Source organism: Dufourea novaeangliae, unplaced genomic scaffold, assembly GCF_001272555.1.
Source record: "Dufourea novaeangliae isolate 0120121106 unplaced genomic scaffold, ASM127255v1 scaffold221, whole genome shotgun sequence".
Classification (NCBI taxonomy): domain Eukaryota; kingdom Metazoa; phylum Arthropoda; class Insecta; order Hymenoptera; family Halictidae; genus Dufourea; species Dufourea novaeangliae.
This window is the reverse complement of record NW_015374115.1, coordinates 1,850,399-1,875,176: the sequence shown is the minus strand read 5'-3', so window position 1 is coordinate 1,875,176 and position 24,778 is coordinate 1,850,399. Positions and strand designations below refer to the sequence as shown.

At 42.3% G+C, this 24,778-nt stretch overlaps 1 protein-coding gene across 1 annotated transcript in view; it reads left to right on the top strand.

Annotated features, from left to right (window-relative positions):
• LOC107191053 (transcription factor SOX-2) overlaps positions 1-24,532 on the top strand; it is a gene marked incomplete at its 5' end in the record, with an annotated part of 37,478 nt that extends 12,946 nt beyond the window's left edge. The window contains 3 exons of the mRNA XM_015579999.1: positions 7,175-7,372; positions 15,724-15,881; positions 21,971-24,532. Of these exons, the coding sequence (XP_015435485.1) occupies positions 7,175-7,372; positions 15,724-15,881; positions 21,971-22,519 (905 nt within the window). The remainder of the gene's footprint in view (positions 1-7,174; positions 7,373-15,723; positions 15,882-21,970) is intronic.
• Between the last annotated feature and the right edge of the window lie 246 nt (positions 24,533-24,778).

Below are 24,778 nucleotides of genomic sequence, written 5' to 3'. Positions count from 1 at the left end.
GATTGTGTCTGTCACGAAGCGATACAATTTCCTCGAAACTTCCTCTGTCATTGAAAATTCACACGAGTGAGGCCAGGTATTTTCGGGGGTGTTCCGTAATCCCGAAGAAAGTGGACGTGATCGTGTACTAGGACACACCGGGGCGAGGAGAGCTCGCGCGCAAGATTCGCGAAGAAAACAATTCGCGGAGGACCCCGACACTGCGATCCTATAGAATCGCGGGAACAATGGCGCCGTTGCGACAAAGGAGGGAAGACAAAACGCCTGCACACAGGTACACGCCAACCCTCCGCCTCCTGGTTTCTCTCTACCCTCTATCCTGCGTTCTCTCTCTCTCACTCTATTTCCTTCTCTCTCTGTCTCTGCGTGATTAAAAATGATCGTCCCCGAGCAAGCTTTAAGCTCTTCAGCCTGAAAGCTCTCTCCTCCCTGCGTAAGCTGGATACGCTACTCCGCGGGAGACTTGACGGGGATCACGGACCAACGGGAACAATCTCGGCAAAGTGGCGAGAAAGTGTTCTTTGGGGGGTGTTTAGATTAATTGATGTATTAAATCGTCTTGCTAATTTTACCTTCGTTCGACTGATTTTGTGTTATCCTGCTGACAGAGAGTGATCCCTCGGTCTAGGAAATTTAGGTTGGTAAATAAACCGACCAACAGTTTGGGACCAGGTCCTGATAATTAAAGAAAAGGAGAAATATTGCTTTACAAAGATTTGGTAAAAGTAAGACATGAGAACTGATTGGAAATTATTTGTATGATGTATTGATTTTTTAACTGTCGTTATATTGTAATAGAATAATGAGTTACTGTTCCATGAGTCATGAAATTTAGCCCCATACTATTGGCCGGTAGTGTACATCGAATTATTGTGAAACGAAGGATGTAACAGTGTCAGGGTTGGTGCATCTTAACGTCAGTAGAAACAGTCGATTATCCACAGACATAGAAGCTATAAAGGTCGTTTCAGGTCGGGTGTGCAACTGGACAGGAGGTTATTCTACATGAAAAAACGAGTCGAAAATATGCAATAAAATTTTTTCTTACGATGCGTTGTTTACGAAATAATTGAATTTGAAAATCTGCCGGATACGCGTGCAATTGAACTCGACTTGACTAGCGCGTCTGTTCATTGCAGGTCGTTTCTACTTATTGCCGCCAGAGATACACATACTCGATAAAATTTCCAAGTAGTTTTACTCGAAAACAAAGCCTAGTATGAAAAATATATATTCTTCTTTTTCGAGATATTTTCTCTTATAGACTCACCTCCTGTATGTTCTTGTAATAAATATTTACTTATCTGTTCTGTCAGGTTACTATCTTCGATAGTTACGATCAAACAGTCTGCGAGATATTGCCTCTTTCTCCAGCCTGCAGCGAAACAATTTATACGAAACAATTTATTTATTACGGTTCTCTCAACGATAGGTCCACGTGGTTCGCGTTCCCTGACGCGAAACAATGCCATGCTTATCGACCTTAACGATCTATTATTCGACACGAAAGACTGTTGCCTGTATTAATTAGCCGTTCACATTGTGGATTAATAGGCGACGTTATTATCTCAATAACAAAGTAGTTTTTTTCATTGGTGCACAACGAATGGAATTCCTACAAATTGCCTTGTCTTATCGAACGTCTTATTAATTGTGTCGTGTTAAATGGATCATCCATGAATTCCATCGCGCACGTTCTGACGGAAGAAAAAAGGTTTCGATCGTGTTTGAAATTTTTTCAAATCCAGAAGCAATCGTCTTAGTTACTCATGGTGAGGTAAAATCTTGTCTGAATAAAAGATTGCTAGTCTCAATTATACTGTCGAGAATTAGGTTACGGTCAAGTTTCTTCAAAATTGAAGGTAGAAGGAAGAAAGGAATGATTAAACAATTGTAGAAAAAAAATGCAACACGTTTATCCTACACCGAAAATAGGAGAAACGTTTTCCAATTTCCACTCTTCATTGTCGGGAACAGGCTTCTAGGTGGGGTGGGTATGTCGATCGATCGACGATGCGACAATTTCTCCATCGGCACACTTTCTCATTTTTATATTCACAATTTTACCGGAACGTTAAATGTACATTGGCCCCACCATGTAACGCTAATCGAATCATCAGCATACCAAAATTGCTAAAAACGCAACCACGAATACTTATTCTCGTTCGCTAAAAGAAAAAGAAAGGAACCCCGAACAAACGTCTCGGAGGGCACAGATATTCGCGCACAGGTTTCATTTTCCTTGGTACCGAAGAGACACGCGAAAGAAAGGGGTACCCGTGGACGAAAGGAGGTGGAAAAAAAACGGGGCAGAAGAAAAAAAAACAGAAGCGGGGTGGTAGTAGCAACGGTAGTAGCCTAGTTTTCCCCCGGGGTGACAATGAAGACGAGTAAAAAGAGGAGGAGTGGGACGAGAGCATAATGGGATCCAGTGGCTCGGTAGCGGCGGACTAATAGCGGTGGCTGCCTTCAGAAATAGTAATGCCTGGCCGCGCAATACCCCGGCGTCGGTCCGATGGTGTGGTAAAAGCCGCGGTTGCAGCAATGGCTCCGTCGCCATGGCTGTCCTCCACTCGGTCCTCCTCCGCCTCTATATCCCCCCTTCTGGCCCACCGACTTCGTTTCTCTCCTTCGACCCCCGTCCATTAATTAACAGGCTTTGTACTTTTAAACGATGTTAAATAAACGGCATTGTCCGCCAGCGAAAGGACTGAAAAGCAGGCGCCATTGTGCTTTAAGCCCCCGGTCCTCATCGTCGTCGTCGTCGTCGTCGTCGTCGTCGTGGCCCCCCGTTCGTCGTCTCGCTCTCCGAAAGCACGGAAAGAGAAGGAAGGAGAAGGTACTGGCCGAGAATACCAACCTACTAATACCGTGCCGGTGCCGAGAAGCCTTTGTTCTAAACAAATACGCCGACCAACCACTCTCCAACCACCCACCCAGCCCACCACCCTGCTACTCCTCTTTCGACTTCCACTGGGGGGAGGCCCTTGTTCCGTTCGTGGTACCTGCCTTTTGGAACGGGAAAACGTGTATCGATTGGATAGGCTATAATGTAAATAGCGTGGAAGGAAAACCATCCCCCTTCGACGGTGCACGTGCGACCGGGACGTACTCGAGGATCGATCGTGAGTTCACGGTGTTGCTTATTGAACCTCGAGGTTTAGTTTGAATGATTGTGAAAGGTAGCAGGCGTTAGTAAAAGTAACCGAGGAGAATTAAGGAGAAATGATACATTATCTGAATTAGGGTTTCGGGAGGTTAATTTACTGATTGTATGGTGCGAGAGAATGAACGTTTGACTGATCATGTGACTTGCTGCATTGGTATATGAATGGAGAAATTGACGACAGCAAAGTACGAATGGACAACTGCAATTATGTCGACTTTCACTTTTATAGATGAGTAGACTCCAGATATTATTTAAAGTTTATTTATGTGAAAAAAGGGAAAATCAACAAAACTGCAGTTGTCTGTACTTTGCAAGAAAAATTTAATTTCATAGTCACTCTGATTGCCCCACCGTGGACACATTTTCAATTACCAAAAATTCCAAAGAAGAGAATGATCTATTATAGTTTGGCCAATGAGGTCTGGGACCACGCCATTCATGTGCAGAGAATGGCGATTCGAGACTTAAAAAAGGGTAAAATGTTCCCAGAGCTCTAATAAGAAGAGAATAAAACGAGAATGCAGAAAGGGTGTAAATATTCCGAGGTACACGTTCGAAATAACAGTAGATACTTTTCGTATTGTTGAATGAAACTTACAAAAGCACAGAATTTTCCCAGAGCCCTGATAACAAAGGAACAACCGCGAGAACATTGTATTAGATTAAAATGAAAATTCAGAAAGAGTATAGTTCCATGGTACCACGTTCGAAATAACAGTAGATACTTTTTCGTATTGTTTGAAGCGTATCGGAAATGCTCGGAACAAGGATTAAGAATGGTCCGACACCACTCGCCGGGCTCGAATGCGTTATCAGCGCTCGACATTGTCCCGGAAGACAAAAATCTCGGATGTGTTTCCTCTCCTCCTCTCGCATCGTTCCTCGAACGTTCATTGTGAACCACCACGTGTTCGTATTGTCCTAGCCCGTTCTCTCTGTTTTTCTCTTTCTCCTTTCTTCCCTCTCTTTCTCTGTGTGTGCCTCTACTGTGCCGAGCAACTCTTTCCATTGTTGTTGCCTGCTGTCAGCAACAATAACGAGGAGAGCAAAAAGATCCATCGGGCAACGTGAATCCCATCCTCTATCTCTTTCTTTCTCTCTCTCTCTCTTTCAGCTCGTATCTGCTCCGGTGCGCCTCGAATTTCCGGTAGTGTATCTCCGCTCTGTATCGAGAAACTTTCATCCCCCTTGAGCGATTCCTCGACAGACCCGGTTCTCTGTCCGCTGGAACGTGCTCGTTCTTAATATTACTCCTTGGCCCCGATTCCTATTTCTTCCTCTGCACCCTTCTCTACTCCCATTTTTGTCTTCTTCGCTTCTTCTTTTCACTGAATATTCAATTTTTCGTTTTTGCTTTGAAGCAAAATTACGCAAGAAGAGAAACGAGTGGACGTTCGATGTTTTTGGATGTGAATTGAAAAGTAATGATTGAGTGTGGAAATGTATTTCTGTAAGAGAAGAAGTATTTTTTTGTTTGATGGCGTACAGACCAGGGAATCTATGGTAGATTTAAAAATATATAAATTCTTGAAATCATAGGGGGTGGAAGAGGGTTGGAGGATATTTATGAAATTTTATTCTTGTAAATCACCCTACAATAAAAGAGAAACTGAACATACATATACAGTCACTCATGAAGTTCTCCATATACCCCATAAAGATCACTTTTGTGAGATGCACAATTGGTTTATTTTTTATTTGTTAAAATATTCCCATAGACTAATATATACTCATAAAAGAATTGACGCTAACATGTCAGTATCCCTCAAGAGGTTACTCCTTTAAATATTCACAATCACTATAACAAATTATACATACAAATAGTAACATTCTCGAACACCAAAGATGATCGCAACAACCCTGTTCCAAACCAAAACCGAGAAACCATACAGCGATCACAAATGTCCAGAGCAGAAACGTTAGAAGAAACAATATGGCGACGTGTGTCGAACGATTTTCACGATTAAACTGTTTTACATATTCGCGTCGAGCGTCGAAGGGCATACGTAGCAGGAAGGTAGTACGTTTGCCCGAAACAAACAATGTTTTCGTGGCAAAATGCTTCCTCGTCTCTCTCTCTCTAGCCTCTCTTTTCGCTTTGACGTCGTTGTTCCTTCAGCGGTAGCGGGTCGATTGTTTCCCCGGGGAATTAATTACCACTTGTTGTCGGGGACGCTAGGCTGTAGCCGCGGGGACAAAGCGCGAGAAGCGCGCTTGCATCCTGGAAACGGAGGCCCGGTTCGAACGAGAAACGACGCAGCCGCCGCGTGAAGTCCGTTTCTCCCAGCGGTTTGCCACGGTACCGAAAACAAAGGGCAACGCCGAGGTCGCGCCCAACTCGTTGGCAACAATGCTCACCGATTTCGAGACGCCTGGCGTCTTTCGATCTTTGATCTACGTGCTAGGGCGACAGGATACACCGAAGCTTTCGTTAGACGACGTCTGATCCGATCGAAGCATCGTGAAAATTTATGTATTCAATTTTCGAGGGAGACTTTCGATTAACCTCATGGATGACTGGGTCCATTTTGACCTGAGTTTTTGAAAATTTCGTCCAACTTATGAGAGTCTGAGGAGTAAATAAACCCTTTCATATCACCAATCTCGGACAAATATAAAAAGAATTCCCTAAAAATTCATATTTTCATGAAAATATTGAGCAACTATTAATGTCATCGAAACTTTCATTTTACTACTTGTGCTTACATAAAAATATAGATAGCTAAATACCTAAGTGCTGCTAAATTTTGAATCTGAACTACTGTGTGTATTTACCCCACTACAATTACTAAATAATATACAAATTTTTAAATAATAATTAACATACAATTCTAAAAATAATATACAAATTCTTTTTCACGTAGTAATCAAGACTAGAGTGTGTCAAATCGACAAGTATATATCAGGCCACGTGTTTCCCATCGAGCTGATAATAATCTATAAAAATTTTGCAACCTGTTCTTCAGATCAGAAATTTTCATTTTTACCTCCATGTACGTACCTCGAATCACGTCAATGTCTCTCGAATCCGCCATAAAGACATTGAAGGTATTAAACCATTCTCCTCGTATGTAAACGTGACTACATACTATTGAGAACAATCGTCTTGAATGACACAAAGGGTCGATATACGGAGTCTCGGTTGGAAAGGTGGGGGAGGAACGAAAACGCAATTTTCCACGCGGACAATCGCCAACGAGGCGGATTTAAATGAGGCACGATTACGGCCTCGTCGATAATTCAGGCATAGCGGCTGGCTCTGCCGGCGGCGGCACACAACACGGCCGTTTCGCCGGGTAAACACTGCGTCCAAATGCCTTTTATAGTCATTGATCGAGCGTGTGATCCAAGTGCCTATCGTTCGTTTACAAACCCGCTTTATATACCGTCCCGCAAATACGCAGTCGAGAGAGAGCTCAACGTCGAGGCCTATCCTGACTTCTATTAGTTGTCCGCGAATGGTTTGCTTAGTCATTGAAAATCAACTATTTGTTAATAACCGAAGATTCATTCATCGTGTAAAATTTCATTTCTGTCAAAATCGACGTTTATTCTTATTATTAACCCCTTACGATTTATTTTGAAGCAGACGTGCCTGTATCAGTATATAACTAAAATATTTTAGTTTCCATTCAATCTATTTATAAATATATGGACATTGTTAAGGGAAAGAATAATAAATATAGAATAATAAATAGAGGCGTAGCCCGTCAAAGTTGAGTTTGGCGCAGAGACATGATGCGAGCGATATGAAAAGAGTCGAAGACCTTTTATTTCCCTCTTTCTAATTTTAATGAATTGATAATGATTCTATTGTGTTGTTTCATGTTTTATGTAAACCTTCTGTATTCTAAGATTTCCAAAGGCCTGAACATTCAGTCACTGGACAGAATTCATCCTCGATCGACTGAAATTTTTAACGATTCAATATCGTTGAAGTTTTAAACTAAAAATTCTTGTATAACTCGACTGGTTTTAATCATAGAAACGAATCGATTGTTCCAGGTGCTGAATGGAAGCTGCTCACGGAGGACGAGAAACGACCGTTCATCGATCAGGCGAAGAGGTTACGGGCACAGCACATGAAGGAACACCCCGATTACAAATACAGGCCGAGAAGAAAGCCGAAAACTTTGCGGAAGGAAGGCTACCCTTACAGTATTCCGTACCCGAGCGTGCCATCCATGGATGCGATTCGAGCTGGTAAGTTGATCCTTTCAAAGTTTCAACCAGTAAAATTATTACTGTGACTTTCGAACTCTTACGTCGTCCGCTGGAAACCTTCCTATATAACTTACCGTTACTTCTGATAAGTCGGAAGAAGTATTTGGAAAGCGTTCGAGTTTTATTCCAAGTCGTATAATTATCATAATGTACTTACATACATTATACCTACATACAACTTCAGCAATTCGTGCCTCTGTGATCGTACATTTACTACATAGGAGCTGTCCAACGTGTTTCCTAGGTTTTATTAATAATTTTACAATCATTACAACATTTATCTTAACAAAAGGAACGAAAAAGAAATCGTCGATAAATGATCACATATTTCATCGTGTCATCATAAACGACGTACAAAGTGGATTTATAGACAGAGAAATATACACATCTTTATCTCTATCGCTTTTACCATCGACCAGACACTCGATAACGATAATCACCGGAATCACTTAAATTCATCTTCCAAAGCGATTTATCACTATAAACTACCTTATAAAGAGCGTTTCTGGACAGAGAAATATACTCGTGTAAAGACGTCTACCATCGACGAATGACTCGATAACGATAATCACCGGAATCACTTAATTTCACTTTCGAAAACAATTTATCACTATTAACAACCTTACAAAGCGCGTGTATAGACAGAGAAATATACACATCTAAGGACTTTTACCACCGACCAGACACTCAACGATAATCATCGGAATTTCTTAATTTCACCTCCTAAAATAATTTGTCACTATAAACGACTTACAGGGCGCAACTATAGGCAGAGAAATATACACGTGTAAAGACTTCTACCATCGACCAATCACTCGATAACGATAATCACCGGAATCACTTAATTTCACTTTCGAACACAATTTATCACTATTAACAACTTTATAAAGCGCGTTCATAGACAGAGAAATATACACGTATAAAGACTTCTACCATTCTATGAAGATAATCACTGGAATCACTTAAAGTTACCTGCGAAAATAATTTGATCGAGCCCCCACCATTAGGATGCCGATGGAAATAATGTGATTACGGTTACGAAAAGACAAGGCGGGGGGGGATCGATCCTCGGTGGATCCAAGAGAATGCCCACCGTCTGATGGTGTGTTGCGCCCGGTTTGCGGGGGAGTACAATAGGGGGAGAGGGAGAGGGAGAGGGAAAAAGAACAGTTCGTCTGGTAGGGCTCTGATATTCTTATCTTTTCGGCTCGCGTTTCAGTCGTATTGTTGCCGGCGATGCCCCCGGGAATCCCTGGTCGGAAGTCTTATAATAGCGATTTCTTCGAGGTTCGCCCCCCGACTCTCGTTTCCTCTGCCATTTTCTCCGCCGTCTCGTTAATGGTTCACGCGTTGCCCGTTTTCCGCGCGTCAAAGACACGTAAAGCGAACCCGCCGCGACGCGCATTATCGTGAATAACCACCGAATGCACTTGGATAAACATACCGCAGCAGACCGAACACTTGCGATTGAACAGCGACCATCGATGACGTGTCACGTGAGGTCAGTTTTCACGACGGAAATTTTTATGCTTGCGGTCGATCGTCCTTTGTTCTACTGTAGTGAAAAGTGAGAAGGAGGTTTTCGTGTTTCGATAGTCTCAGAGCAGTGGATGATCCGTTAACTCTTTAGGGTTAGGTGGGTTAAAAACTCTCCCACCTTTACTTAGCTTTTTATGCACGGTGGGATATATTTTAACCCACCTCGAAAAGTTGAAGTTACTCATAGTCATACAGTTTAATATTTTATTTTTATATAATTTTTTTTATATTGAAAAAAAATTCTGTGCAACTAGGATATTTATTTTTTTTTAAATCGTGTGCCTCAGAGTTAACCCAAGTATTGCATTCTTTTGGTATTTTGAACAATAATTTTTTCACGTGAAGGATATAATGGTCATTACCCAAAAAATGGTAATTTCCTCATGACGACTATACTAATCAAATTAAGGGGTTAAAAAATGGAGGGGTAAATATGAGTATATTTCTTTCAAAATTAAGGGGTTGAAAATGGAGGTTATTAACAGTATAATGACCGGTTAGTGTCACTAATAACTTTCACCTGCAGCTGTTTTTTTACCAAGGATTATAAGAGCATGCTTTTTACTGTGTATGTAAAAAAAATCAGTGCCTTTGTATATCCAAAAAATACCATACAATGCAATCTTCCTGTTATGACGCAACAGAACATAAAAATCGTTAGATAAATACACTTGCTATTAACTACGTTTCTTTGCAGTCACATTATCTTGATCTTCCATAACGGTGTCGTGATCCATACAACTGTATAGAGATAACAATAAAAGAACTCTGGTTTAGTTTTAATAATAGCTTTCTCTATCTCTTCGTAGCTGAAACATTTGGATAGTAGATAAAGGATCAACCTAAATCTGAGATATCGTTGATCGTATCGGGATAAATACACACCGGAAGATCATTTTATTATGATTCTGTGAAACCTGTGGAAACGACTGTCCCCAAGCAGCCCGTAACTTCTCCAGCATCCACGTAAACGCGTTCACGGGCATTCTTCGGGTAGAGGATATCTTCGGGTTCATTCATAAACCCCCCATTCGGTCCTATAACCGAATCGAATTATTAATTCCGACAACGGCGCGATTAAAGTTGGAATTTACCTCGTCGCCCACGCGACACCACGAAAAGTGATCGGTAATCCTCGATTTATCGATCGTACCCCGAGTCTCTTCTCTTCTTGTTATTCTTTTATCCTCTTTATTTTCTTCGTACTACATCCTCCTTTAACGAATCCTCCCTCTTTTATTTCGTTCTCGTGGTATGGTAGGTACTTCGTTCCATTATTTTTTAGAATACAGAAGCATTCTTTATGGAACTAGAAGTTCTATAAAGTTTCGAGAATTATAATTCTGCAATAACGCACCTTCCACAAAGCTATTTTGCATTTTCAATTCAAATTTTCATGAGCGTTTCCTTATGAAAAAAAAGTCTGCTCTATCGCGTGAAATGGTACGATTTTATGCTAGACTCTTGCATTTTCAGATAAATTGAAAAGTATCACCACAAATTAGTACAAAATCATTGTTAAACAATCACAGTCTACTGAAAATTAATATCACTACATTCAGAAAAGTCTACAGAATCTTTTGATGCAACACAGATATACATATAATACCTTTTATGATTACGTCATAAACTTCGTGTTAATTTGAAAAATATGAATTTCCTCCAAAATCAAATTTCTAAAAAATAATGTGTCTAGAAAAAAAACGGTTTGCAGATTCGTAATCAGCACACCAAACCCTACAAGAATCGCATAGTGGGAATCGGAACGCTCACTGACTGTTGGACAGTGTGATTGGTCCCTGTGTTTTCATAAATTCTAGTTACTTCCTCGACTGCAATATTTGAAACCAGTTACATTACGTAGTATATATAAAATCACAGTGATGTCGCATCAAGCTTTAATTCGTCAAAAGCTAACTCGAGTGCGAAAATTTCTATCAGCTGATCTCTATTGATCGTTCCAATCGTCTAAAAGGTCAATTCATCATCATTGCAACAATCCTCCATTTCCCTGTGACATTTCTAACAATACGTTCAAATTTTATACCGAGGTCGAAAGGGTTAATGGTCCACGGTAATACGTATCAGCACTTTTCTCGTCTTTACATCTCCACGATGTTCGATGTGGCTGACATTTAGATTCTTAGAACGCGATAAGGTAATCGGCTACCGATTCCAATCCTCCATTCTCTTTCCACCTTTACCGTGCTACATAAACCCCCAGCCCATTTTTTTCTTCTTCTTCTTGGTCGACCGTTGGGCGAACACGTCCCCGCACAGTGGCACGCGCATAAGACAAGTGCGTGGGTGGCTGGGATAAATTATCGGCTTAGGCTGGAATTTCTGACCTCCGGTTTCCGCCCGTGCAAGATAGCGACTTAAGCACGTGAGTTAAGGGGGGAAACGCCGTTTCTACTTTTGATCGTCTCTTACTCTCGTTTTTCCCTTATTCTGCGACTAACCAGCGCCTCCGACCCTGGACTCTTCGCCAGGTAAAATCGATTCTTTTTTCCCTGCAGTTTATATCCTGTACCGAAATATTTGGTGTATCAATGAATACTTTATTATTTTGTCCTGAGGTCAATGTTTGTTTTTTCGTGGGAATTAAAAGTGCGTGATTGGCATTGTTCGGTATTATTCTCCGATACTGTGTCGTGTTTCATGGAACACAAAGGTCGGAAAATATGTGGAATTTAAGCTGTATTGTCATCTTATTAAGAAAATAGTGAATTACTCATTGGTACACCTGTTATAACAGATACTGAAAAAAGAGTGGAAGGTTTACCGTTTTCCATTTGTTAATCGATTATTATGTTTTTGATATTCTTCAAGCGAAATTTCATTCATTTTCGATGAACAGACTGTAGAGTTTTATGGAAGTTTGCATTTTTTTAGGCCTATCGGAAAGGTAAATGAACGAACATATACTTCCAATGCCAAGGACCTTATTAATTAAACCACACGGTAGGAATTACGCTGGGTTAACGTTGTTTATATAGTCCGCGTTTTACATCTGTTTCGTACGTATGCTCCCATCAAGAAAGAAACTAAAATTAGAAAACTTTAAGATTATCAATCAAGGGTAGTAAATCAAATAGCAAGAGAAACACAAGCTTGAACTGATAAATTTAACGGCAAGACGAAAATGAAGCGATCACGCGATGGCTCACGCGTGTATTTTCAAAAACACGGGTCAGAAGTTATCACGACGATCGGCCCTCGAAGGGCTCGGTATAAATCGTCGGGTAATTCCCTTTGGCGCGGAAGGGCTGCGCTTCGTGCGGACGATTCATTGGTCTTATGCACGCGAGAGCATAAACATGTCGCTGGCTCATTATTTATCGAATTGTCTTAGTCCACGGCGCTATTAACCGCGAGACCGCCTATGATTGCGTTCCGGGCTACATCTACGGAAGCACGTGACCAAGCGAATCAGATTACTAATCGCCGGTAGCATCTGATCAACCGAAACAGATGGATCTGCTTGGAACGTTTGAACGTTTGAGACTTTGAAATGTTTGAGACCTTGAGACTTTGAGGATTGAAGACTTTGGGACTTTGAGACGTTGAGGATTGAAGGCTTTGAGACTTTGAGGATTGAAGTCTTTGAGACGTTGTATATTGGAGACTTTGAGATGTTGAGGGTTGCAGCCTTTGAGACTTTGAGGATTGAAGACTGGGACTTTGAGACGTTGAGGATTGGAGACTTTGAGACTTTGAAGATTGAAGACTTTGAGACGTTGGAGATTGGAGACTTTGAGATGTTGAGGGTTGGAGACTTTGAGACTTTGAGGATTGAAGTCTTTGAGACGTTGAATATTGGAGACTTTGAGATGTTGAGGATTGAAGACTGGGACTTTGAGACGTTGAGGATTGGAGACTTTGAGACTTTGAAGATTGAAGACTTTGAGACGTTGAAGATTGGAGACTTTGAGATGTTGAGGGTTGGAGCCTTTGAGACTTTGAGGATTGAAGACTAGGACTTTGAGACGTTGAGGATTCAAGACATTGAGGTTTTAAGGATTGGATGCTTCGAGACTTTGAGGGTTGAAGACTTTGAGACTTTGAGGATTGAAGACTTGAGACTTTGAGACGTCGCGTATCAACAATTATTGTCAAAATATCTCTACATAACGAAAGCTCTTAATCACTGGCTGCGATCAGACCTTCCTTACAAGCGATCGCCGTTGATCAGATTCGTCTCGTTCAACTGGGGGAATCATGTCTGTCGATTTCGATCCGTCTGCCTTATCTCCAATTCCGTCGTGAAGTCTTCCCGCGGAATCATGGGAACAGATGTTCGATGGAATCGGTGGTCCACGCGTACGCGTGCACACACGCACACGGTCCCCCACCGACGGTTTACACAGATTTGTTTGACGTTCCGGCCTCCCCATTGTCCCCATTGTTTCCCGTCTCATACTCTGGATTACGTAATTTTGAATTTCTCCGCGGCGCGCACGCGCACGCGGCGAGTCAAAGAAAAACGGGAGGGTGGAACAATCGCGCGAAATTATGATCGTGAATGGGCCGATGGCGCTGGGAACAGAGGGCGGTGAGGAAAGGGGTGGGCGGACAGGGAATATTCGATGCACGAAATTTCCATTTAGCTGTCACCTGGGAACAAATAGTCCGCGCGAAATCGATGCCGCGAACAGAATACACGCGATTCCGACGAATTTATCAAGACTCGCGGTGAATTCCGTTTCGTTTTAGTGAAGTTCACCATCTCTTTTTTTTTTTTTAAATATTCGGTTTACTTCTCGAATATTGAGAAATGCGCGGAATGGAAGTTTTGGAGTTTATTACAATTTTCGTTTATTTCGCACAGAATGGAAGGAAACAGGAGTTCTCATCAAAATCATTGCATTTGTGTTTAACAGTTTTGTTATCTTCGAGCACGTGACAACGACACGTTCCCAACGTTAATCACGCTTCCCAAAATTGTTGACGCTTTTGTAAAACAAAGAACTTAAGAGTAACTGTTCGATCGAGAAAATTACTATAGCAGATTCAAATTATATCCAGACACCTCCCCCACAAAAACGATAGTCATTGTGCAACAAACTAATGCAAACAAAATTTGAAATTGTATAGGGTGTTAAAAAAAAGAGGTCCAGGATTTTAGGTGCTTACAGTAAATATAAACGTTTGTTTTCACATTTGTCACGTATGTCCAATTCAATACAAAACTCACGTCTGCGGATCATTTTCAAATATTCCTCCCTTATTTCCAATTGGCCTATTGTCACACAACCTTGAATTAACATTACTTCTAACTCAATTTTTCTATTCACATTCATCATGTTGCAAATCACTCATGATATCGATCATTTGTAAATATGAAAGTCAATTTTATACCTAAAGATTCATTTTCAGGACTTATATTAATAATGTTAATATTAATAATGTCTAAACGATGAAAATTGAATAGGCCACAAATTCGCCGCGGTGTTGCACGATTACAAAATCGCGTCTAATCACGCGCGTGAATTCCTCGTTGCCGATCATAAATCTCGCCGCCAATCATCCCCTTGCTTCTTCCGTGGACCAACGGCTTGGCGGCTCAGGCATATCAAGGCGACGTTTCGTTCGTCGTCGTAGAGATCCACGTCCGCTCCGACAATGGGGCTTCGTTGCTATAGGTATTCTTTCATCGCGTTTCCGTCGTTCGACAACGATGATCGATAAGCCGTGCAACACACTTGCACCGCCGTGGTGGTTGTATAACACGCGGCCCTCGATATTAATCTCGAACGAAAATGCCCGCTTGTTCGGTTAATCATTGGCATTGTCGATCGTCGAGAGAACGACTGATCGAAGATGAAGGAACGCCTCGGATCGGTCGATTAGGTTTATTGTCGGTACGTACGCGCGTTTAGGGAAAACGGGACGTTATTGTCTCGTATTCATTCACTACTGAGAACAAGGATCTTTCGATTATTCTTCCTTGTAGTTGGAAAATTTGAAAATTTAGTGAAATAGAAAAATAGTATTGTCCGAAGTGCGCGGTATGAAAAGTGGTGTTTGTTGTATATTAGGATTCTGATATCAGGTATATATGTGATAATTCGACTGGAGATCTTTGTGTGAATGCGAATTTTTATTCAATTATAAGAACAGGAATTTACTAGAAATTTTGGTTTTTCTTTAAGTATTATTATTCTAAGGATTGAACGTGTATTCGTTTATATGGTAAATCCTTTATCAAACATTTTTCAGTATGTATTGTGTAATGGACGTATGTTACAAATTTGGATGGTTTACTTCAAATTTGTTGGGCTTGATAACTTAAGACCAGATGCTAGATTACCTACACGTGGATGACACGACAACGTGTTAACGCTTAACTGGTGAGACGTGGTCCACGGAACCCCATGGATATTTATAGAATATTTTATTTTCATTCAATAGTTACTTAAAAAGATATTAGTTTACTTCGATATTTTCCTACTTGAGAATGCAAAACGACTAGTTGCATAATAAATAGATTACGAATTTTATGCGTTCCTATCACAGAAGATCCTCCAGAAAGCATTTTACGTACCTACTTCAGAGTTTCATAAAGTTTAACGAGGTTTTTATTTCATTTGGTTCCCGATAGAATGGTAAATAAAGAAACCAAATCCCCCTGACTCCAATTCTCGTAAATCAGTCCATAGAAATGTATATTTGAATAAACAACCGCAATCCAGTAATAAGTAATAAGATCTTCTGTAAAATTACAGAAACTTTTGGATCATTCGACGAATGATCAGTTTTTTTGACAGTTTCCGAATGGTCTGTTTCAGGAATGGCTGGCAGTATGGGACAGGCTGGAATGGGCTCGTATTACGGTCCCGCGGCGGCTTATGGGTCCCTATCTGCGGCCAGTATGGCCGCGGCAGCGGCTGCGGCTGCCCAGCAGTCTGCGGCGGCGATGTCCGCGGGCCTCGCGGCACCTGCTCAGGTGAGTCGACGTTTCTTCTAAATAAATACCGTTCAGAAGTCTCTATTTCACTTATACCCCGGTATACAGGGTGGGGCAATAACTATGTCCACTTTGAATATTGCCGTTATTTGTAATAATATGTATAATATGAAAAAATTTACAGGGTATAGAGGGGGGCATATTATGACACAAACATTTTCTGCGTGGATGAAGGCATAGAGGAGATTTCAAGGTCATCCCTATTTTTTTTTTAATGGAATGCTATGTTTTTTTTATCGCGATTTGATAACTGGCGTTGAGACGACGTCAGTGAGGTATCATTGAAGGTCATGCAAGGTCAAATGTGGTAGTAAAATAAAGTTTCTTACATTACGCGAGATGCTCGAAGTGGTGACCGTTTGCGTCAATGCAAAGTTGCAATCTTCGTAAATAAGTTTAAGTCCTGTTACATATGGAAACTGTGTTCTAAAAAAAATTGCGTTACAGAAGGGTAGTGCAATTCTTGCGCCGTGTTTTCAGAGTATCGTGATGTAGGAAGGTTGTGTGAATCACGTAATGTCCTAAGTCGCAGAAACAGAAAAATATTAAGTCAAAGAATTTTCGTCGTTTTGAAACATAAAATTGGGATCCATGAATTCACAATCAACTTCTGTTTCTTCGAAAATGTAACCTCCAACTACACCGAAAGCTGTTATCTCGACCGCGACCCTTTCGCTTCGTTCCTTCGATCCACGATCCAGATCGTCGGATTATTTCGAAAACGGCCACGCCACGGGTTCCGTGTCGATTCCGGTCGTTGCTCAGGGCGCGAAGTGAAACGAATCGTGACACGAGCTTCCGTAAAACACGCTGCGTTTTCGACACTTGCTCCTTCCTCGTCGAACCAACGGCAGGACGTTGTCGACCGGGATACGGTGGCTTAAAGCATTGCGACAAAGTGAACGTTGTTGCAGGGAATTTTGATTGTGTATTGTTAGTGGAAACTGGCTGCGTCAGTTTATCCCGCAGCTGAATTCAGCGCACACGTTGCGTTTTCGTTCGGTCGTTTCAACAATTGAACCGTGCGACACTGTTACACCGTGGAAAATGGGAAAATGGCCTGGTATTTCCGTCAGTGAATGATATTTAACAGAAGTAAAGGAGAAAATGGAAATACAGTGGGTCCATTAATAGAAATATTTATAAATTAATCATCTCCTTGTGTCAGTTCGACACATTTTTCTTCTAAGAAATTATAGTGATCTGTCACGTTTAGGTAAATTTATCTGAGGCTCCCTAACTTTTTTTTTTAAAGGGTTCGCAAATTTAATTATTTATCACCACATTATACTAATTTTTTTTTACAACTGTCAATTTTACATCGAGGGACAAATTAAGTTGGGAAAATCAGAGATGAATACGGGTTAATTATTTGTTAGCGTTTAAACGTTACTTCGAGTATTTTTTATTTTTCTTGACTGGTCAATTCGTTGGGCTAATTATAAAAGAAGTTGGGAACATAAAATAGAGAAGTGTTGGAATAGATATTCGTGTAGGTGGAGCAATAATTTCATTCGAACAGTGGGTAATAGGACAATCGATTCAATTAGAGAACAGGTTTGATCTAATGGGAAGGGTGGAGATCGACGAGTGCTATTTGTCAGACGCAAAAAAAATGCGTAAGATACGTTTGTGCGGGGAATAACGTTATCGAGATGCAAGCGGAAACGAGCCACCCACGCGTTTATTCCTTCGATGTCCCTATTCAGCGGAATTTGACGTCGAGAGACCCGATCGGGGAATCTCGGGATTTATCGCTGCCTTCGCGTGTCCTTTAGGAGCTGGTTCGTCCCGACGAAGTTTTATTAATCATTGTCAAAATGTGAATTTTCTTCCCTTTTCATTGAAACCTGGAATTTTCGAAAGTAGAGAGTGGACTACTAAAATCATCTTCTTTATCTTCTGACCAGAACAAAATAAAAGACATTTCAAACGCGAAAATTTGCAGTAATTCAAGGATTCAAATCTGTTGTATTTAAACAAGTCTCCAAACAAATTACTTAACCCTTCTGTTCTCCTCACTCATTCTTCACGTTTGTATCATTTCGAACAAAACTATTCCAAATTCTGAAACGATTCGTTCTTAAAAAGTGGACAATACACAAAATATTTAAAAACACAATACCTATTGAAATATAATCTTCGATTCGGGTTATATAAAACCAGGGTTAAATCGAATTCCACAATTTTCCGACGCGAGCAAGGGAGAAGTTTTCCAAATTACTAAAGCCTCATCCATAATACATCATCAAATAGTGATCTTCAACCCAAGAAGACATCCAAACCAAAGTACCCACCACAATTATCAAATTCTACACAAAAATTCCCTAGAACCGACTATCCTCCCGCGTACCAACCTAAAGATCCACAAAACCAATTCCAACAATTTTCGGATCATCCAACACGAAATCCAATTAGCCCAGCTCGAAGATCCACTCTATCTGATTCGTCCAGAACGAAGCAAGAGGTGCCTCTCCAGGCCCAAACCAGAAGAATCAGCCACGTTACGTCACCTAGAGTGCCGTCAGGCGAAATTGTTCGTCGATCGTGTGTCGATCGAGTCTCGAAACACGCTGGGGGCGGCTAGATCGTCCACAACGGGGTCCGAATGAGACCGAGGAGCGGGGAACAGAGAACGTAGGGACAGAGTGAAAAAAAAAAAAAAAAGAACGGAATAAAAGAGGGAGATAGATCGCTGATGAGAAGCAGCAGGAGCAGCAGTAGAGAGAGGATATAGGGAAGAGGAGAGAAAGAGAAAGCAAGAGGGAGGAGGACGATGCGGAGGACGAGGCGTAGGTACGTTTCATTCGTTGTCGCAACAAAGGGGCCCCCGGGTGGCTTCGCAAACAGAAACCGGAGACCGTGGTCTGTGTATGAATTTCCGCAGCTGGGTACGGGAGACAAACAGATAGCTAGTTATTTCTGCATTCAACGGCTGAATGGCCGACGCGTCTGGAACGACGCACCGACGCGATACAGCCCGACGACTATTATTGGCGAACGCGGCGCGGCGCGCGGCCGAAGAATTCCAACGCGGCGCGGCCTGTTATCGTCCCTTGGACGAAACGGCGACGTCATCGCCCGTCACACGGGCCCGCCCGTCATTGCCTCGGGGGGGCCCATCTAGGGCCTGGAGGGGCTCCTTGTTCGAGCGATGTTTCGAGGAACCCAGAGAGCTTCTTGGATGTTTGCATCGTGGAAATGAGCTTGGCAAGAAATCACTGCTGGCTGGGAATACCGGTTTAATACTAGAACTACCGAATCAGTCAAAATGACGGATTTCAGATTTTTTATTTTATAGTTACGGAAATTTCTCTGAATTTTTACTCAATTTTTTGTATATTTTATATTATAGTGTACAAAGGTTTGTTGCATTATATGTTAACCATCATTCGTTCCTCGTTTTCCCAACTGAATTTGTCCCTTGGTGTCAAATTGACCCTGTGGTAAAAATTAATATTATAAATAGTTAAATTTGCAAATTCTTTGAAGTAAATGTGAAGTAGTGTTTAAAGTGAATAACGTCATTTGTTCACACAATATACAGGTGATGGTTAATATATTACACAATTTGACCCTTTTGTTTCCAAATTATTTGAAAATTTCTAAAGAAATGTTTTATTGCATTTTGGTGTACGTTACGTGACATTAACATTTTGAATCCGTCTAATGCTATTCTTCATTCGTTGCCATTTTACAGATTTTCTACTTTTATCATTGTTATATATAATAATTCTTATTATAATGTTATTGTACATGCTAAGACTTAATTTATCTCACCGTTGATCAGTAAACCCTCTTGAAATATTTAAAAGAAATTAAAGTTTGAAACAGTGCTCAACACTTAATTACCATCAACTGAAAGAGACGAAGGACTTATTTGCCGATAAGCTTTTAAATGCGTTTCAGTCGACTCCGCTCTGCTAGTGGATTTAGTTCACTGGTACAACTAATGAAAGGATCAGATTATAATGACGGACAACAACAAAGTGTAACGAAAATGATAACAACTATTGTACTATAAAATGTGCAATGTTACTTTTCACAAGATCTGAAGAAAACTGGAAAGTGTAACGAAAATGAAAAAAAGAATCATTCTTATATGAAATGACAATAGTTACTTTCAACGAAAGCTGCTTCTAACAGTACGAAGGCCCATGGAACGCACATAAACTCAAGGACCAAAATCCGCGTTTCAATCGACTCTCCGTTCTCCATCGACATTAGGTCCAGGTCGAAGGGCGCAATGTGGGTGAAATATCGTCGATATCTCAGTGTGCAACAATGGTTCCCCGGTTGACTCTCTTCGGTCTAGTCAAGTTTCCTGACCTGGGAGAAGGGGCCATTTGGAAAATAAAGCTAGCTAGAAAAAGACATTCCACTCTCTCTATTCGCTGTTCCCTGTCTCCTCCAGGTTAGCTATATACGGGTGTCTCCTTCTTTCTGCCCGTCCCTTCGCTCGTCGACGACACATGGCAGCGCCAGAGAATAGACGCTTTTGTGAATGAAAACAGAAGAGAAACGTTTCGACGTTATTGTACAGTTGAATTGTGACATCGTTGATGGTGGAGGATAATTAAGTCTTGCCAGGGCTCCAAACGTAAGCCACGGTGAACGATAGAGAAGGATTCCCTCGAATGCTTCTCTGTTCATTTGATAGCCTCCGTCTCGTGACGTTGGAATATTTTTTCTTTTTATTATGTCGACGAAAATGGGCCACGATGGTTTTCCGAAGCTTTGCATTTGTTGATTGACTTCTTTTCTTGAAACCCTCCGTGCAGATGATACAATTTTTTTTTCGGTATTACATCGGTCCATTCATGGACAAATCGCGGACAATTATATCCAACTTAAGAATTAAGGAAAAATATTCATGTGGGTGCTGGTGAGAAATTTCATTATTTGTTTATATCTTTCTTTTTTTGGGTGGACAATCGAAAATTATGGTTGGACAAATCGTGAACGAATACTGTTGGTTTTTTATAAAATTTTGCATTCGAGGGTAACTTCACAGATCTGTAATCCGCGACCACCTGGTTGAAACGTCGCGGAACATTAGAACGGTTGTTCCCATGGGTGCACAAAGCGTCGAGGAATGCGAGGAACACTTAATTTCCGGATCCATCCGTGGCCCCGGGCCGAGGTCCGATTCGCGAGGAGGATTTTGAGGCGAGAGGAACCGAGCGGTAATCAATTGGACGTAGCCGGGGGAGGTTAGAGACGAGACCGCGAGGCGGCTAAGACTGGATGTAAATCATCCGGACAAAGCCGCTTAACGATCCGACAAAGGGCCCCGGCTCGGTCCTCGTCCACGAATTATAGAATCGGGAATACGCGCGCTCCTCCCGGGCCCTTTCTCGCCTTTTTAAGTATCGTCGCGGTTCCAAGCGGCGGCCAGTCCTCGCCGTCGGGCTCGTGGCCCGGACCGTTATGAAATTTATAGCCATTGGCAGCTTTTGTCCTCCGGATAGAACAAATCTTCGAGCGCGGTCCCCTGCCGGTGGATTCACCGATTTCGCGATTTGCGACTACGAACCGAGTCGAATCCACGATGAATTCTTTTTGCCAGGTTTGGAATAGTTTTCTCCCTTCCGCTGCATGGATTTATTACAATTGACTGGTGACAGCGAGATCCATTTGCTTGAGTCAGGAATAGATCTGATGGAGTAGAATAATGGAGAATGTCAGGGCAAGACTTAGATTCTTCGAAGGTCGGAATTTTCGATTGGAAACTACTCATCATTAGCCCACTGTGGGTTATAATGCAACGTCTTACATCCCCTGGATGAATCCCCATATAGCCCTATATTTCCCTAAGAAGGTCATTCGCGTACTGCATATCTTCTTACATAGTTTGGATCATGGTTATGTTACCTTAAGAGGCTCACCAAGTATCTCCACAGTTCAATCCTACAATTTGATTAAATATAAATGTTCAAAGAAGCCAACGAAGTGCTCTTTAAAGCGTATGAAATAATAGTCAACCGACGTCAATCGACAACCCAACCCCAGAAACAAGCACACCAGGTGACAGAAATCAAATCCCCGTTCTCTCTTCGATTTTCCAGGTGGTCAGCTCGATGGACGCGATGAAGTACTCCATGGAAGCGGACAAATACCGTGCGGCGTACATGCCGCCTAGTACCCTGGCGATGAGCATGTACTCGGACCCGAAGTACCTGGACTCCAGCCCGAAGTCGTACCTGGATCGTAGCTACCTGGACTCCGCGAAGGCGTACTTCGAGCAGTCGAAGCTCTACATGGACCAGAAACCTTCGATAGCCGACTACAACCGGCCCAGCTACGAGCACAACAAGCTCTACGAGGAGTCCAGCCCCGGAAGCGTGGTGGGCGGCGGTGGATCGACGAGGTCACCAGCTGCTGAGTCGCCTGATATGAGCAAGCAGCACGAAAGAACCGAGCAAGGTTCGTCGAGCGCCAGCTCAACGTCGACGTCTTCAGCGGCGAGCCCAGGCGCGAGTCTACCAGCTTATTACCCGGGTCCAGTTCAGAGCAGCGGGTTGCTTGGACCGCAGATGAGCCAGTACGGTGGCTACCAGACAGCCCCCACACCTGGGAACGAATCGTTCCGACGACCGTTGACTGTCATCTTCTGACCCGATAGAACGTAGCTCTGATCCATCTTCGAGGAGCAGTTGCCCTAGAATCCGGCCCCGAAGCCTGGTCCAGGGGTGTTTGGGTGTGAAGCTGTGAAATGTGATGACCGTTAATTGGAATACGAACCTGTCGGTTCGATGACGGGTACTGGGCCCCGGACGGCGAACGACGAAGCTGCTGATGTGGAAAGTCGGTCTTGGGATACGGAGGCTTCGGGTAGGCTTTCCGTTAAGTTGACGCGTAATTTTGAAGCGGGAAGAATGGTTGGTTGGGACATCGGTGAAATAGTTGGGATTCCTTTTCGATATGTCGGAATACCTGGACCTGGACTTAAAACAGAGTTAATATTTTCTCTCGTATGCAGGAGAACACAATAGAGAAGAAATAGTGATACTGAAAGATGTGATAAAGATTCAATGAACAGTGTGACCAACAAGTGACCTAAATTTAGGTACTCTAAGACTAGGTGCTCCAAGTATCAAACCACAATTATTATTCCAAAGTGAGAATCGAAGTAATGGGTGATCAGCAGAAGAAACATTCGAACCAGACTACAAGAAACGAAACAGCCCCGAATCCCAGGACCTCAACGTTCAGGAGCCAAACGAAAAAAATGGCCTGCACTCGAAGTAGCTCTCGGACCAGTGAAAGAGGACCACGTTCGCTTCTCCCCCGAAGTGACAGACCAGGGCCGCCAACGGTGCAGCATCGTTGAAATCGACAACGAAATCGAATCTCTCCGTTCTTAATCACCCGTAGGCGCTTGGAGCCAGACGCAACGATTATTTATCAGACGTAGGTTTCGTCCCCGCGGACGGAATGGCGATGCGAGATATTGTACATAGTCCCCGTGTAAATAGTGTAGCAAGGATTATTAACGCGCACGATGCTCGAAAACGGTTTTCCTCGAGTTTCCCCTTTCATCCATCCTGGAGAAGCATTTTCCAGCTCCCGAGCACCTGTCCAGGACACCATCCTTATGATCCAGGACCTCCTGCTTCGATCATCGGTACCATCAAGCGTAAGTCGTCGTTCCTTTCTGTCGGTAGCCTTAGGTAATAAGAAGTGTCGTCTCGGTTCGACTCGCCAGAATGATGACAGCGTCTCGCGCGACCAGATGGGAGAAAGAACGATGTTTCTCGAGTCGTAATCGCCTGTACATAGATCGCCACCCCTGAATCGAGAATTATTCTATCGCGTACCCCGACGAGTCTCTTGGTTTCCAGCATCAGTGATCGTCTCGATGACACGTCTGACGCGTCTATCCAGCCCTTATGTCCTTAGACACGACTTTCCACTTCGGCTTATTTATTATCAAGCTTTCCGTTTCTCTTTTCTTCTTGTTTTATACGTTGATTATTGAGTATCGCCGGGCTCGGAAGCCCGAACACGGGAGGGGGGATGTTTTTGAGAGCAACCGATGACGCTGATTACCGTCTTTGAATGATTCTTGCTGATGGCAAGATACGGATTACACGGCGAGGATCATCGAAGCGATGTGTGTCGACGGAGAAAAATCGTTTGTAAGATATTGTTTTTTTTTTTTTGCACCCTCTCTGTCCCATCAATTTCCGTCATTTTCCGCGAGATTTCGCTGCTGCCCTCATTGTTTTCCGTGACGGAAGTACTTAGTACTTTCACCCCGGTTGATCTTCGTTGTTTCGTTTTTATTTTTATTTTTCATTTTGTGGTTAGTGTCGTTCGTTCGAACGATCTTGTGAGAAAGAGATAGTTAGAGCTTTTATAGATGTTTCACGAGAGAGAGAGAGAGAGAGAGAGTAAGTGTGTGCGTCAGGTAGAGTGAAGGACGAGTGAGAGAGATTATGGAAGCTTCGGCGAAAACGTTCACGCCCCGCTGTACGACGTGTAACCTTTGTATTTGTATCGTTACGATAAACCTTACAACGCTGTACCGATTATTCGAGTATTACATTTAAAGCGGCAGAAGTAACCTATAAATATTGTACTGTAAGTGAGAAAGCAAAATAAACGTTAAGTATTATCCTTCGAAATGTGGTGTACGAAATGTCTTCCGTTCGGTTCATATTCAGTTTTAATGACTTTCTCTTTGGGCTGTGACTTTTTTCATTTCTTTCGGTGGATCGTTTGGATCTATTCTTAGTGTATCATCTATTTCTCTTCTGGCTTCGACACTTTCCTTTTCCTTAATTGATTGTTACGTGGATTTCTTCAGCTTGAGACCCTTCCTCGAATAGATCTTGTGAGTTTACGTTTTCTTTCTTTGATCTTCTACTCTG